Here is a 17,433-nt window from a genome sequence, read left to right on the forward strand (position 1 = left end):
AAGTGACCGATAAAATTGAATGCTGTTCTTTTCAACTTTCTATTCTTCATAGAATCCTGAAAAAATTTAAAAACATATTAAGTAGAAAAACTGTTTTCAACATTGATAAGAAATTTTCTTAAGCACCAAATCAGCATATTAGAATGATTTCTGAAGGATCATGTGACACTGAAGACTGGACTAATAATGCTAAAAACTGTCACAGGAATAAATTACACTTTAAAAAATATTCAAGTAGAAAACACTTATTTTCAATTTGTAATAATGTCACAATATTACTGTTTTACTGTAATTTAAGCAAACACATTAAGCCTTGGTCAGCATAAGGGACTTTGTTTAAAAACATAAAATCTTACTGACCCCAAACTTTTGAACGGTAGTGTGTATTTCTGGACGCCTGACAGTGACATAAATAAAATGGAATGACATTTTATTAATCTTGGAAGCGTCCGTTTAGAATAGGTTTAAAATTATACCTAAATCAGTAATGTTTCACACCATATTCCATGGTTTTCCAGCAAAAGTCTGTTTAAGAATTTATAGCAGTCATGGAGCCTGTTTCTGTCTCAAAGCAAAAAATAAAAAGTTTAAAATAAGAAATAAATCTGAAAACACGTGAATGAGATTGTAAATTCCTTTTTAAATTTTTTATGAGGCAGAAATAGGCTTCCACAGTAAGTTTCTTTTGAAAAGAAAAAAATGCTATAAAACATAGTTTCTGACATATAAAAAAATGTTGGTTAAATAGTTATTTATCATGTTGTTGTCATATAATGCTGGCAGGGCAAGAAAAGAATACAATAACATAATGGCATGATCAAGCCATCAGGGAAAAAAAACTTTATTGTGGGAACTTCTATAATAACATTTTCTGTGCCCATTGTAGTTGAAAAAAAATGCTTATTGTTTTACAATAACAGGTTTGCAATAACAGGTATGTGACACAGTGATATATTCAAACCCACAATATGAGCTTACGAGTATTGAAAGACTCAAAATATGTGTACACTGGTTGAGAAAACAAATCACAGAAAGAAAAAAAAAAGTGTACATTGAGCTTCAACCTTATGTCTGCAATATTATCAACAGGATGCGTCACTTTGATGCATATAAGCCCACAGTGTGCTGCAGCCTATTTGAATGCTTATGCAGGTACAACTTTTAAAACCTCAAAACTGAGCAATGGCCCAGACTATATGCTGGCTCAAATATCGGAACCAAATTTGATCCCCATCCGTCAACAGCCAAACCACAAGTGACCTTTGAGCATGTACGGTAGTATACAGCTTGAAAACTTTCTAAACCTCTATGCCCTCAAGAGATCCAATTGATTTCTTCAGGATTTGGATTCCATTCGACCCCAGGACCAAAGATCATGGTGACCGCTGTGTAAATTGGCCCTAGGCCCTCACAGATTAATGTGGCACATTTTCTACATGACACAAAATCATCCATTACTAGCTGGTTATGAGACACAAAGTGATAAGGAAAAGATGAAGTCATCAATACACACAGACGGGAGCTATTATAAAGTTAGTTAGCACCTGCATACACTTAGCTGTATTCGTTCTCCCAAGACAAAGAATTACCCTCACTGAAGACCAAACAAGGAGATAACCGTTCCTTCCCAAAAGAAACACCATTAACAGAGGAGTACACTAAAATACACTCACAGTTCCCAGGAAAGATGGACTAAATTGCAATGAGTTTGATTGCTACGCTGAACTATTCTCTTGAGTGCTTTAAAAACGACAGAAAAAAGGTATGTGAGTAAAGCTGAGGGCTCTTTGAGTGCTAAAGACTCGTGTGAGAGAGGCAGTTGGGCTTTCTGCAGAGTTATGACTCACACTAAAGAAGCTGATGAATTTTTCTAGTGAGCAGGTGTAAATAAAACTGAACAGTTTCCAAAGCATTTGGTTGCACCAGTAGGTGTTAAAGTCAACAGGAACTGGAGTTCGCAAACTATTTTACTGCTATTATGTGACGTCAGGTGCTTGAAGTGGAGGGATTGAAAATTATAAGAGGGCTTGATGACATCAGCCCAAAAGGAAATTTTTTCCATCAAAGATTAACAAAGACACATTTTTATCTTCGGAATAAAGGTGCAGCCACGTTTACCGTTGTTCCTTGAATTTTCGCAAAGAAACTCCATTAATTTCAATAGGAATCCACATGATAAGAAATTTCGAGTATGGGCAATAGATTTCATGTATTTGCCTCAATGACCAACAGAAAGCTATTTGGTCTGAAATGACTTCTGTGTGAGCCATGCTTCATACATCTCTACACTATTGACAGTAGACACTGGATTTTTTGACCATGAAATGTCTTAATGTGAACTGATGAATCACGATGATCTGAGCAAGATAATAGGGTATATTAAGATTTTCATGTTTCATTAATTGACATCTTATGGGTTTGATGTAGGGGTGTGCCATATCATACCGTCCACGATAATACCGGTATACATTTTTACATGATAAAAAAGTGTCATATCGCGATATCAATGATATAGCGATGCAATGACGTATGGCGCATTTACGTTCCCTAGCAAGCACAACAACAACACCTGTCTGAGCGCGAGAGCAGCCTGTCAGCCTCCGATGACGATTTAGCAATTTCACAAACAGCTTGAGTGTTCAGCGGGGCTGCCGACGCGCGTCTTCTCTCGTGCGCGTTTAGGAGTCGGGACATGACTGAATGGTCTCTTGCACAATCGGGCCATCAGTGCATCGTAACTAAAGTTTATAATTTTCAAGTCTTCTTAATTCTTATCAGTTTAAACATTCAAGCGGTTTTAAACTATCCAGTAAGCTAGGTTACTCGCGCACTCTCTGAGAAAGTTGCACTGCGTGCATAGAGTACAGCTCGCGAGAAACTAAAGTTATTTTTCGCGGCTAATATCGCTTTAATGGGAGGAAAAACGCAAAATTGTGTAAAACTTCCGGTCTTGGTAAGTATACTCATAAACACAGTCGGTTATGTATAAAACGCATGTGACAGTGTGACACGACAGTATAATGAAAACAGCAATGGATCCGTGCACTAGCTGTAAAAGTGACAGCAGCCATAGGCTATGCGCCTGTCATTAATGTTGTCGTCAAAACAACAAAAGATAGCTTTAATTGTAATGAATGAGAATGATTAGCCTATGTATTTAATTTAATCAGGAAACAGAACTAAAAGACTATGTGTTATTTTACATTTGATTACTTTATTATGTTTCTGTAGTATTTCCCAATACTGGTGTTAGACCTACACACATTTAACATTTAATTCAAAGATTGAAATCAAGCTTCCTTGTGTTGTGTAAACTCTTAACCACAAAATTACCACATTGTAAAAACGCAATGAGTGAGCAAACATTTACGCGAGATAAACATAATAAGAAAATTTTCAACAACAACAAAAAAAATGTCTATATCGTCATAAATATCATTATCGCAAATATTCTTGAAATATCGTGATAGAATTTTGAGGCTATATCGCCCACCCCTAGTTTGATGTATGGGTCCACTTTTTAGCTTGCTCTAACAAATACCCTGCTTAGACAGGGTCATCTCTGATTGAAAAGGTAACTCAACCAACCAGTTTTTTTGTATGTTTGGAGGTGGGCTTAAATCTGAAATCTCAAATAACTTTTAGAACAAAATGGAACATACAGTTGTGCTCCAAAACTCTGAAAACCTCTCAAGATTCAATGCCTTGAACTATAAAATCCACAAATTAAATTGACTAGATCTTCTACTGAAGCATTCAGTATAGCTGCTTGGCACGGTATTGGTAAAGTTACCGTACCGTAACTTTGTTTCTCAGCAGACTGATAAAGACCTGCACACCCGGCCTTTTTGGAAATTAGATATAAAAAGTCAATCACATTAGAGCTAGCAATTTTGTAAAACCTTGTTATGTTAGTATGCAATATGCATCACAGTCAGTGAACGGTCTCGTGGGTGTAACATCTGAGGCTGAGCCTAAATAATTATTATAGAGAGGTGAATAACATGATAATGTCCATGATAAAATGTTGAATGTAGTAACTGTGATGGCTCTTACTTCCTCGTTTTCAATCTTGAGTGTGGCCAAGCGGGACTGCAGTTGGTGGAAACGCATCAGAAGTTCTGTCTGCACGGGTTGCTGCGCACTCACCTGGCACACCTGAAATGCACAGAAGTTTATCACCATCGTACATTTATGTCTTGACATGGCTTAGATCTTTACTAAACATTTAGAATTTCATTATTCTTAGAGGAATAGTTCAGCGAAAAATTTATATTCTGTCATCGCTTACGCTCATGTTGTTCTAAACCAAAAAAATACTATTTTTTAGGCAAAACAAGAAGTGAAATAATTGTTTTATCGTATTTTTTTTATATTTCACTATATTGAAATGAATTGGCCAGGATAATCTTTAAGAACTCAACTGTAAGAAAGTCATACAGTTTGGAACGACATGAGAGTGAGAAAATAATGACAGGATTTTCATTTTTGGGTGACCTGTTCCATTAATAAGATACTATTGAGTAAGTTGAAGGATGGATACCTCATCTCCCATGTGCGGCAGAAACTCAAAGCGCATGGGTGGGCAAAAGACCTGATTGTACATGTCCATGATCTTGTGCTTGTCACTGCGAGGGTCCAGGTTGTCTACAGCATTCTCAATGATGTCCAGACCCTCATGGCGAGAGGTCTCCAGGTTATACTCAGCAGAAAGATACGTCCTTAATGTGCGCGCCAAGCTAGCATGATATCCGAGGTCACAGCACTGTGGAAAGAAGAAGAAAGAGAAGAAAGAGATAAAATATCTCACAGCGCGCCTACATGACATTTAGATGAACACCAATACGATCTTTCTTCCTATAAAGACAGTATAAATGAAATTTTATTTGCCAAAATGTTTCCATGGTGATGTCTATTTTTAGCTGTCTTGAGATTTCACATGTCACTCTGGCAAGACAAACTGTAAGACAGGTAGCATCTCCTGTGTCTCCGTGGATAGTAGTGTCATTAAAATGATGTGATGTAAATGAGTGAATTTCATCCTGTGGAGATTCGAGATCGTCAGTATCTATAATTAGAAGAACAAGCGCAGTGGGATATCTTAGCTAATTAGTTTAGACGTGCAACAAATGTGCAACTAACCTCTTTTAGCAAACGTGGAGCAAGTTCAAAATTGCTTGAGGGAAACTTTAAACCTCTGTGAGTCATTGTGATGAGGCAGTCACTGCTCTATTGGACTGTAAATCCATACATTATGCTCTAAACTGTTTGAGTGCAAACACTACACGGTCATAGCCTGTGGCATACTCTATTTAGCATTACAAAGCTGCAGGAAATGTAGGTGTACATTTGTAAAAAGGTAGTAATATTGCCAAGTTTAGATCTGTACTTACACATTCTTGGTCTAATAAGAGCAATGGTGCTAATTCTCAGAATTTACAAATAACCATAGATCATAACCATAAATAGAGGTAAATCCAGACATTTCAAAGGTATTTATTGTGTCCTTCAGTAATGCTGAAACCACTATTTGCCCTGTGGCAAACATATTTCAGTCTAAAGCAGAAAACCACCAAATGTCTACTGTGTATTTAAGTTAGCAAGTTTTGCCATGATGAATCTGTTTGAATAACTCTGTTTACCTTCGGTTCACTGTCAGTTCACTCTGAAAACTATTAAGCATGACAGACCTGCTCTGCGTCTGACCATGCACTATTTAAAATAAAGGTTTGTCTTATCTAAAATCACTGTATAGGGTTCTGGATTTGAAATGGGGGGAAAAAATTACTTTTCTTTTTAGTCCATACAATACAAGTCAGTGGGGTCTAATATAGTTTTCAAAATATACAGTTCTTCAAAATATATTATTTTGTGTTCAACAGAGAAACCAAATTATGACAGGGTAAATGAGGATAAATGATGACAGAACTAATTTTTGTGTGAACCATCCCTTTAAGAGAGAGTATGTAGAGCCATCCTGGTTTCTTTGAAGCACCAGTACTATGGGTTGTGGTCATTCCAAAGTTTTGGATCGGCTAGCAAACATTACATTTCTAGTATAAGGTAACCTGGATAAGTTCAAGGTAACATGGCATCCTAATTCACAACGACAGGCCACAAGTACCACATGAATGTCTATACCCATTGGTGGGTGTGGGAGTTTGTGAGTTTTGGTTCAGTGGTTTCTACCAATTAGTGGTTTTAAAGGTAAACCTATGTCAACAACCTATCTGAGAGCCCTTACAGAGCTCTTACAACTTCAACCTGTCAACTGTCTTAGAGATTAACATCTGTTTCTATTTCAAGTTAATTAAAAAAGAATAGAAAAAGCATACAGGTTTATATTCCAATACAACATTCCCTAACAAAACAGTTACTACAAAGATATGCATACATTATGTAACTGCTAGTTTGCATAGAGGAAAATATCTTGGCTCAAAAGTTATCTATAATAGCTTATGTTTCCTCTTCGCCTTTTTGCTGTTATCAGATGTACAACTGGGTGTGTGGGTTTGTATTTTTGTAAATTGCTTCAGGATATCAGGGCGTATTGATGGACAGCAATGTGACACTCTTTGCATCTCTCAGCAAAAATCATAGAGATTTGGTTTATCTACAGTATGCGTACTAATGCTAACATGACAGAAACAGCAGAGACGAGCCAGGAAGGGAAATATTTCAGCACACTTCACATCAACAATCCAGTCTCAGCATATTTTTGATAGGATGATACCAGTGCCATTGAAAGCCTGTAGTTGTAGATGCAACAATATTTTGTGAATTAAATCCAGAAAATAGGTTTATGTGCAATTAAGCTGGTAATTTCCTTTTCTTGTTATAGATCTGACAAAAAAAATCATTCTATGTTTGGCAGAATAATAGTTTTAATCATCCTTTGTGTAGCCGAATGAAGCTGCAAAACAGATTAGAAGGTTACAGCAATGGTGATTAATATTTCAATAAAAACACAAATACCAGAGAAGGAGGAATAAAATCAGTACACAAATCCAATTCAATAAGAATGATGCAAAACAAACATTTAGAGAAAAGAAATGAGGGAAACCATATTAAAAAGCAGACACTTCACCCACAATACAAAGAGAAAAAGATGGAGCAGAGCCCTCATCAGTAAAACTGTTTAAATCCCAGCTGATACACACACAAACAAACACATGCCTCATTGTGCATACTCACATCAATCATATCCGAAACATCATGGATGTAATATTTTGCCACGACGGCGTTGGTTGCTGCCAGGTTCAATAAATAGTCGTTGCGGGCTTTTGTGCATTTCAGCTTGTTCTCTGAGTACTTGGCTTGCCTCTGGAAGAAGGAAACAAAACGGAGAAGAAATTAGTTAATATTATAAATAGTTTTTCAGTGTTACGCAATCAGATTACTTTTTTCAACTAGTAAAGTAATGCATTACTTTTAAATTTATAACAAAATATGTAAGTTGCTTTTTCAAACAATGGATTAACAATGCAATAATTATATGTTAAATAACACAAATATACTTTATGCATTTAATCTCACTTTATTTACCAATGTCTCTGCAGCTGACCTTTTATGAGCCGATGAAAATGACTTTAGCTAAACATCATATTTAAATATTTGTGTTTTTTTATTATTATTTTTTTATTGCTGAAATAAGAGTGTTGTACTTTCTTCTTCTGCGTCCTATTCTTCAGAATGACAGCACAGCTTAAAGGTTTGTTTGAGCGCTGTAAGCGTGAATTTGTATTTCTGTAAGCCTGAGGCTTATTCATTTCACTTTTGGTGTGAAAGGGCCTTTAAATTTGACTAAAAATAAAACTTTTGTATCATAATGTAACGCAACGCATTACTTTCCATAAAAAGTAACTAAGTCATGCAATTACTTACTTTTTTAGGGAGTAACGCAATATTGTAACGCATTACGAATGGAATGAAAAGCACTTTGGCCAACTCCCGTTGTTTTTAAATGTGCATAAACTAAACTAAACTAAATTAAATTAAAATATTACTTTTAAAAGTAACTTTCCCCAACACTGGTTGTTTTCAGTAATGTGGTGATCGCTGTCTGTGTGGCACTAATATAAACATCCCAATATAAACCTGACACTGATTTTTATAGAAATACCGTTGCTTGAAATATATGAATGACGTAAAAAACAACAACAACAACAACATATCTACAGTATATTCTAAATGTTTTACAGACTATTTTATGTGTTTTCAGCTAAAAGATCAATATACAACCACTTCAAAACATTACTTATGAAGGAATGTACAGGAATACATGAATAAATGAATTAAATGAACAATATAATTATTTAAAACATACAAAATACATGTTACTTGCCCCAATATGAATATGACAATGTGCCCCAATCTGATGTGTATGAAAAAATCATTTTACTAAGAGCACAGTGCAACTTCTTGGGTTACATTTACCTTCACAAAGACTCTTCCCTGAATGAGTGGTTAAATTGTCTTTCCTTGTTTACCCAGAGGCTATTATAAAAATATGAATTTTTCCACTACATCGAAATGATTCGTTAATAGTATACTCAAAGACACAAAAGTAGAAAGTGTAGTTACAAGCTGTGAATGAGCAGCCAACAACTTTCAATTGTATGTAAAAAGCATAGAACAACAAATAGAGAAAATTAATAATATCATGCAGTGTCATTAACTAAAACTAAAAGTGAAAACTTTTTTTAAAATTAAAAAAAAAAAAAAAAAAAATATATATATATATATATATATATATATATATATATACAAACACACATTTAACAATCAAACAAAAATTAAAACTATAATAGTAACTATAATAAACATGAAAACTATAATAGTATATCAATGATACTAAAATAACACTGCAGTGAATTGAAACAGGACATACAGACCGAGTCTCATCTGCTTATGAGCTCCAGCTGGGTCCTGCTGAATTTTTCATCAAAAAGCTTGAGTACTCATACCAGACAGCTGCTCTAGTATCGTTAATAACAGCTGACTGCTACATAATTGTATTGACAAAACAAAATTCTTAGATGAAGAACAAACACCAGTGATTAGTACACATGCAAGTACAAATGCTTGAATACTGATCAAATGAGTTGAGGTTGACAGTGATTACACAATCACTGTTGTGTGAGTATGTTATGAAAGCAAATATGACAGGAGCAATTTAAGGAGCAGACTATTTTTTAAACTTAAAGGACAAGTTCGGTATTTTACACTTAAAGCCCTGTTTTAAGATCGTTTATGATGAAATAGAACGGTTAAGATTGAAATTTGGACAAATGCTGCTGTCCCGCGAATTTTCGGTTTCTGTATAGCAATAAGTATTATAGTGATCTCATGTAAGTTTAAATGCTACCTGAAATAATTGTGGTGTTTATGTTTCCAGCAAATAAACTGAATAAATTGTGCAGTGTATGGTGTTTGTATGTATGTTTTGTCATATTCACTTTTCTTCTTTCCTATTTTACTATCTAAAACTAGTGCTGCACAATTCTGATCATTCTCCAATTTCAATTATTGAATTTTTTTGCATTATAATTCCAATTCTTCAGTGCAATTCAAAATGTATTTCTCCATTATCAAACTACACATTAGTAATTGATAGTCCATCGAGGCCATATAGGTTTGCAGGTGTGCTAAGATCATGACGGAGTCTGCTAGCCTGCAGAATCAGGTCAGGCTGCAGAGAGAAACACAGAGCATCCATGGCTACCATGGTTATAAATAGTGTGAGTGGCTTTCATGCCAACATCTCTACGCATTGCAGCCTGAAAGTGGAGGAAGGGAGGGAGAGAGAGAGAACAGCAGAGGGAGAAAGAAAGCGGCACAAAGAGCAAAAGTGAGAGTGAGAGAGAGCTAGCTGGCTAGCTAAAGACACAGAATTCATTCACATGAAAAACGTCTCATGTGAAAAGCACAATATTCCTGTATGTTGATTTATAATTTTATTTTTGTATAGTGCCACAGTCACTATGAGTTAGCTTCCCATGAGTGCGTATCACTAGCTATGAATTAGCATGAATTAGATGATTTACAGCTGAAGTCACTGACCTGAAATGTTGAATCTGGTTTGTGTGAGAAGTCAGCTAATCAGTCTCCAGGCTGTCTACAGTCTTTCTGACCTCATTGTCCATTCTTAGATAAAGCTCAGCCCACATTAATTTTTATAAACCCATCCATCAGGTTCAATCAAAGCTTAGTTCGTACATTGTTTTTAAGAGCCGATGAGAAGGAAACTAGGAAGAAGGTGAGATTGCATCTACATGTATTTTGCACTATTTTTGGATAGGGCTGCACGATTTGGGGAACAAATCTAGTTGCAATTTATCAAAATAAAAATTGCGATTCAGATTTAAAATGCGATTTAAAAAAAAATCTGTTTGGCCAAGTGTGCGTGTGTGTATATATCTCAAAATGACTTTGTTATGTATCAGTATAATAATAATTACACTTACATTTATGCACGTTTTTATCCAAGGCAACTTACTTCACGGTACACATTTACATTTGTATCAGTTCCTGCTTTCCCTGGGACTCAAACCCATAACCTTGGCATTGCCAGTGCCATGTTCTGCTGTTTGAGCTACAGTAAATATATAAATAATAATATTAATAATAATTATGCATGCTATAACCTTCTCAAATTCAAAGCACTTGCAGAGATGCATTTGTGTGGAACATTGTTGACTTTGAATCGAAGTTTAAGGTTTACTGTCGGAAGGTTTCTGGTTTGATTCTTGCAAAGAGGCATCACCGCTGTGCACTTGAGCTCTTAACCAAGAAGGAGGGCTCTTAACCTAAGGTTTTTCCAGGGGGACTGTCTATCTATTAAGTATACTGAAAGTCACGATGTTATTTAGAACATCGGCTAAGATTATGCGATATAAAAATGGGCTTTTACTTCCTACCACAGTGGCTCAAGTAAGTGTCCTCAATTGTGCACAGAATATATACACCACTTGAAATAAGGTAAACATTTCTCTTAAAGGGTCACAATCCTGCTTGAGAGTGTCAGGAGATGAAATTAATGTGATTCTAGGTTGCAATGGCCCTGTGGTTTAATAAAAACAGGTTGGCATTATGAGTCACTCTGCCAAGTATTATGAGCTCGGCCGTCGGCTCACAAGAGTAATCTCACCTTCTCCTTCATCTTCTCAATCTTCCTGACCGAGCTGCGCCGCTGGGGTCGGTCCTCGTGGCGAAGGAGGTTGACGTTAAGGTCTCCAGATTTGCTAAATTGCTTCTCCTCTTGTTTCTCAGCCTCCTTAAGCTTGCTCTCTGCACTGATGCTCTCCGTGTGGTACATGTGATAAGTCTTCATCACCTGTAAGATGATATAGAAATTACTATAAAGACTTGTCTAACAGCATCACACATACTGTACACACATACTAGTGATACAATCTTTCTGTGAAAACGACTGTGACTGAAATTGTCTACATTTTGTGGTTGATACATTCATTAAATTCTTGTTTTTTTGACAGTAAAGACATTTACTAAAAGAAAAGTATCATGGTTTTGACAAAAACATTTTGGAGCACAACATTTCAAAATTGATAATGACAATAAATGAAATTTTGCAGATATTTTTCATTTCTGCTGTGTTCCACTTGGTAGCCCTGCCCACTCTGAGATCTCATTGGTCCAAAATCCTGCTCCAAATATATGCGATTTAAACTTTTTTTTTTTTTTTTTTTTTTTTTAAATGAACAGGCTGATAATTGTCATTACTCACTGAAAATATTCCATTGTGCTGCCAAATTTCATTTACATTTCCAAATAATTACAACAATGAGATTTGCATCATTAACATTAAATCTGTTGGAATACTGGAAGCACAATTGGATTTGAGCCCAATGGAACAAGGGAATATTTTCAGAAGAAAAACATATATTTTTATTTATTTTGAAAGAAATCGATACTATTTATTCAGCAGGATGCATCCAATTGTTCAAAAGGGACAGTAGAGACATTTATAATGCTACAAATTATTTACATTTTAAACAAATACTGTTGTTGTTTTTTACTTTTTATTCGTCAAAGAATCCTAAAATACGTTTCTACAAAAATATTAAGCAGCAAAACTGTTTTCAGCATAAAAAGAATTGTTTCTTGAGCACCAAATCAGCATTTTAGAATGATTTCTGAAGGATCATGTGACACTGAAGACTGATGCTGAAAATTCAGCGTTGCTATCAAAGGAATATATACAATTTTACAATATAGAAAAAGAGAATAATTTCACAGTATTACTGTTTTAATGTATTTTTTATCAGATAAATGCAGCTTTGGTGCGCATGAGAGACTTGTGTATAGTGTCTTTTTTTTTACTTTACCATTTACTTCATGATTATACAGAAAAGTGCAGTGTGAACAGACTGCAAAATATTGTGCTCCATAGAACAAGGAAAGTCATACAGGTTTGAACAACATGAAGGTGAGTAAATGACAGAATTCTCATTTTGGGGTGAACTAATCCTTTAATATCATCTCTGCACATTAAACTGAGATAGAAGAAAGTAACTAACATTGGAAAAAAAATTATACTGCTCTATGGTGATAAAAAACAACTCAATCCTGAGACTGCCTTGAAATGATCTCCAGACTAGTTTCATTCAAGGAGAGCTGTGCAGTTCTCAGTTGAGGAGGATCAGATGTATTCCCGTCAGCTCTACAGAACAGGCCAGCTCATGAATATGCACAGGAGTATGGACTTGGCAGAAATACCAGCCATAATCCTGCCTATTTCCACCACGAGTCCAAGCCTTCCACTCAACCCCGGGATGACAGGGGCTGAAGGAGGGGGCGATCTAAAGACAATGAGATTCTGAAGGAAATGTGTATGAAACACAAAGCTGATTCAAACAAAACCGCACATTTTGCTGACTCCGACTACAGAGCTCCCTGTATGAGCTCTGTTTATTTTTATTTTTTTTACTTTTTATTTACAGTATCCTTCATTTTTTGGACATTCGTTTGGAATTATTTAATTTATATCAACAAGTTATCCCCTCCTTAGTTATTCTGAATCTAAATTAACTTTTCTTCATTCTACCTAGGAGTGCCTAGTAATGATTTTAAAGCCAGACACGCTTCTGAAATGTAGGCTTATGCATATGAAAAAGCGGGGGAGAAATTAAATTGTGTATGTAATATTTATACAGCCATATACTTTTATAATATTTATAACAGTTACAAAGAGCTGTGTATGCGCAAATAACGGGATTCCCAAATCTTCCGATGTCCACTCCAGGCCTGCATATATACTTATTATAAAATATAATACCAAATTTGCATTTGCAACTGTACTAGTGGTTGCATGTGGATTTTTTTTTTTTTTACATGGTAGAAAGGAGGGAAATCTGAAAACATTCTTGTGTATGACTTTATTTTAGTGCAATTTTATTAATAAACTAAATCTTCAGTCTTTGACATGAATCTCGAAGATCGTGTTTAATTGTGTGTGTGAAGTGTTATGACGGTGATTTGCCATAAGGCGCTGTTCTGACGATTTGTGCTACCTCCCATTAAAACGGATAGGTAGCACAAATCGATAGAAAAACGCTATCAGATTGTGCTACCAGCATTATATTTTTAGCGTCCATACCTACCCGTAACTAAAACCTACCCTTAAAACAATGCAAATTAATTTTTGGTAGCACAATCTGGTGGTAGCATACTGGTGGTAGCATCTGGTTGTACCTGGATAGGTAGCATGTTTCGTTAGTACACGGGCCCTGTGTTTGACAGAGGTGTTTGCAACAATGCCAAATGTTTTACCTCATGTCTGATTGGTGACCCAGTCTGCTATTCAACCCCATTATCCTCTCCGCTCAAACAATAAAAGGAGGGAGGGTGGGGGGGTCCATTACCCTGCTTTATAGCCGGCAGATGCATGTCAGACGATGTTTTCAATAAAATGCTTATTAAATCAGCCAGCCTGCAGGCGTCCGCAGACTGCTCATCTGCAGCGACCCTCCCTGACATTAATGTACATGCACTCAGCTATTTCACTCTAACTTTACTCACACAGATCATCAGCTCATTTCAGAGGAAGTCATCAAGTGCGTCCGCACGATGGCAATATGCATGCTTTTAGTGCTGTTTCCTCTGTGATTTAAAGATTAAATGTGTCTGAGTCTTCAGTGTCACATGATCCTTCAGAAATCATTTTATATGCTGATTTGGTGCTCAAAAAATATTTCATATTATTATCAATACTGAAATTTTGTGCTCCGAAACGTTTTTGTCGAAACCTTTATACTTTTCTTTTAGTAAATGTCTTTACTGTCAAAAAATTGGAATGACTTTACTGTCAAAAAATAAATAATTTTATGAATAATATAAACCACAAAATGTAGACTAATTCAGTCACAGATAATTTAAAAGATAGGCATACACATGCAGTCCATTGTGAAGCCATGTTAAATGTTCTAAATTCAATACACCAACACCATTAACCTTGATCTTCGATCTAATACAACATGTTCCAGTCATTAACCGTTACTCAGTATCCAGGTCCAATGTCCCTAGTATTCCCTGATGGGAAAAGCTGTTTCCTTAAGCTCATTAGGAAGAGGATGCAAAGGATGTTTCTCAGAGAAGTGCTAGCTGTGTCTGGCCCCAGGAAAGATCACCAGCCCCTTAAACAGGGTCTAGTAAACATGCACAGATGTGTGAAATGTCTTCAAGCTATCCGATTTTTAGACATGTACTCGTTTTCGTTTCACATGTGGTCGTGCAAATGATGCAGCCATTGCAAGATCTGGTGCTAGAAGCTGTAGCAAGCATGTTTGAATGTTACAATGAATGTGCTAGTGTAAAATATTACATACAAACCTTGCCGACATCAGCATGGATGTACCATTACATCCAAATAATAAAGCTTAGAACTGATCACTCAGAATAATAAAAAAATATCTTTCTTTTTTTTTAATGACACAAAACAGGCTAAAACCCCTTTTACAAACTCAGTAAGACCACAACACTCACAGTGTCATTCTTGAAACTGCAAATCGTGAAAAAAAATACTACGCTAGTGAGTAAATTTGACAGGATCAATGTACTCCAGTGCAGGAAAAAATCTAGGTTAGCACTCAGCTCCTCCCAAAGCTGTCACCCATCAGCCCAAACCCCTCAAAGAGAACACAGCAAAGGAACATGTTTACAAGCAGGTTTGATGGACGTGACTGGCAATCCTCCAGCATCAAAATTGTATTTACAGGCATGTTGACGTGAGATGACCTAAGCTGTAAAGAGCAACACTAGGGCAAAGCTGACATTAGATACCGCTCTGGGATATATTTAAACACGCGTAATTCTGATGTACACACAATCCTGTTGTTATGATTAGGGAAAATATTTAAATACAATCTAAAACGTTTCATACAAATGACTCTTAATATGATTGCAAACTCTTTTTTGGTACAGCCCTGATGCAAAGTTGTTGCAGTTCTTGCAAAATAACCACAATTTAACTGAGGTATTTTGTAATAAGATCATAGTAGCCACATGTAACCTCATGGATAACTCCTCCTCATGGTTACAACAAACTAAATATGGTTGCTGTATATATATATATATATATATATATATATATATATATTGCAATTTTTAATAAAACTTAAATAAAATAATTTTAGCTCAAATGAAACTGATCGCTAAAAAGTCATATATTTTAGCTATTACCACATAAAGTGCATTCTCACCATTCTTAGGTTGAAAAATTGAACAAATATTTATCCTCACATCTAGCACCACTGCCTTGAGGTTTTTAGGCCACTTAGGTTTGTCCGAGAGCTCCTAAGCCGCATTAGGTCAGCATCTGAGCATTAGCCAGAGATCTTAAACTAACATACAATGATTTATATACAACTTCCATTTCCACACAAAATGCCTGGAGCACGTCTACATGCTTTTGTACCGTGGTACACACCCTAACTGCTACCATTTCAACCTCTGAAACACAGCTGAAAATTGAGAAATTCCAAGTAAACTATTTCCCTGTCAACTGGTCAAAGACAGACTGTCTTTTGTAAGACCTTGTGATCGACGAGGAGAATGAGGTTCAACTGGCTAAATGGGCAGCGCTGACTCATTCATCATTTCAGATCGATGGTCCTCACTGTGTGCAGGCTGATGCCTTTAAGACCCTGATGCATGAGAATGAATGACAATCTTGTTCAGAATGTAACAGAATAGGAAGGAAAGGCAGGACTTCAGTTTCTGCAATCAACATATTGTGATTTCTCCTTATACCAGACCATAACAGAGGAAAGTCAACCTTGCTGAAAATGTAAGAGAAACAATGTCCTATTACATCATGGGGTTTGAAGGCCTGCAATTCCAACTTATCTTTCACATGAAATGAAGTCACATGTCTATGTCATTGGGGAGGGGCTCCCAAAGTCAACAGCTAAATTCTTATGCATAGATGCATGTTTAATAGGGCTTCAAGCACAGTTGTGCAAGGGCACTGCGCTATAGACTAATTTCCTTAAAGCTACAGAATTTATAATGAGCTGTTATGACATCATTTAGGCAAAATAATTGCTGTTCTCAAAGTACAGTTCACAACCTATATTTCAATGTACTTTAGCTCTCATTTATTATAGGCCTGTTCCCTGGCAAAAGCTGCTGAAAATACATACGTTCCACAAATGTGAAAAATTCACAGTACTTTAAAATACAAAAGCAGCAAAGACTACTTTAGCGTTAAGCTTCTCAGATGGAACTAAACATAAATAGTGAATGCATAATTTTGGTATTCAGCCTGATTGACAGAATACATAGAAATTGCATATTTAATGCCCGAGAAAGAAAATGAAGAACCATTGATCACCCTAATACACAAACACAATGCAAAACTAATGCAGAAATTTCACATTGGGACTGTAGAAGCTTTACATTCATATTTATTATTCTACATTCAGAACACATAACTCAAACCACAGAAGAGAGGCAGAAGGATCAATACTTAAAGCGTCTAGTGCAGACTCGCTTTCATTTTTATGTCAAACTGTACATCAAGAACAGTTGATCATAAGCAGGCCATGCTTTATCAAGCAAATTTAATGTAGAGGTTTGCAAAGTCTGAAAATCGTATTATTTATTATTATTCATAACACTGTTTAGCATAATACTCAGTCTACTGAATAATTTAAGTTAGTGGTCAAACTAAGGGAATGTAAATCCCATAGACACTGACATTTAAAGTGTATATAAAAAATGTTAATATATTTACAATAAAAAAGCTACATTTTTGAATTGAGCATTTATTTTACACAATATTCCCTGAAAATTTAAAACAGAAAATGTGTGTCTTTTGACAATGGCAATAGAGTGCTGTTATTACTGTATGTCAATAATCTCAAAGTGGCCAAATATGAAATTATATATGGTCAAATTGTATTCAAATAAGTC

At 35.7% G+C, this 17,433-nt stretch overlaps 1 protein-coding gene across 3 annotated transcripts in view; it reads right to left on the minus strand.

Moving 5' to 3' along the window:
- The window catches only part of srgap3 (SLIT-ROBO Rho GTPase activating protein 3), a 100,999-nt gene that overhangs the window by 31,058 nt on the left and 52,508 nt on the right, over positions 1 to 17,433 (minus strand). For all 3 annotated transcript variants that reach the window (XR_013192971.1, XM_077198172.1, XM_077198173.1), the window contains exons 5-8: positions 11,150 to 11,335; positions 7,195 to 7,323; positions 4,544 to 4,765; positions 4,057 to 4,158 (exon numbers count right to left, since the gene is read on the minus strand). Coding sequence is in view for 2 of the 3 variants with exons in the window: in XM_077198172.1 (XP_077054287.1) it covers positions 4,057 to 4,158; positions 4,544 to 4,765; positions 7,195 to 7,323; positions 11,150 to 11,335 (639 nt within the window). In the remaining variant the exon portion in view is untranslated. The remainder of the gene's footprint in view (positions 1 to 4,056; positions 4,159 to 4,543; positions 4,766 to 7,194; positions 7,324 to 11,149; positions 11,336 to 17,433) is intronic.

This window comes from Siphateles boraxobius, unplaced genomic scaffold (assembly GCF_051911475.1).
Source record: "Siphateles boraxobius isolate OS27281-9 unplaced genomic scaffold, OSU_SipBor_1 41, whole genome shotgun sequence".
Classification (NCBI taxonomy): Eukaryota; Metazoa; Chordata; class Actinopteri; order Cypriniformes; family Leuciscidae; genus Siphateles; species Siphateles boraxobius.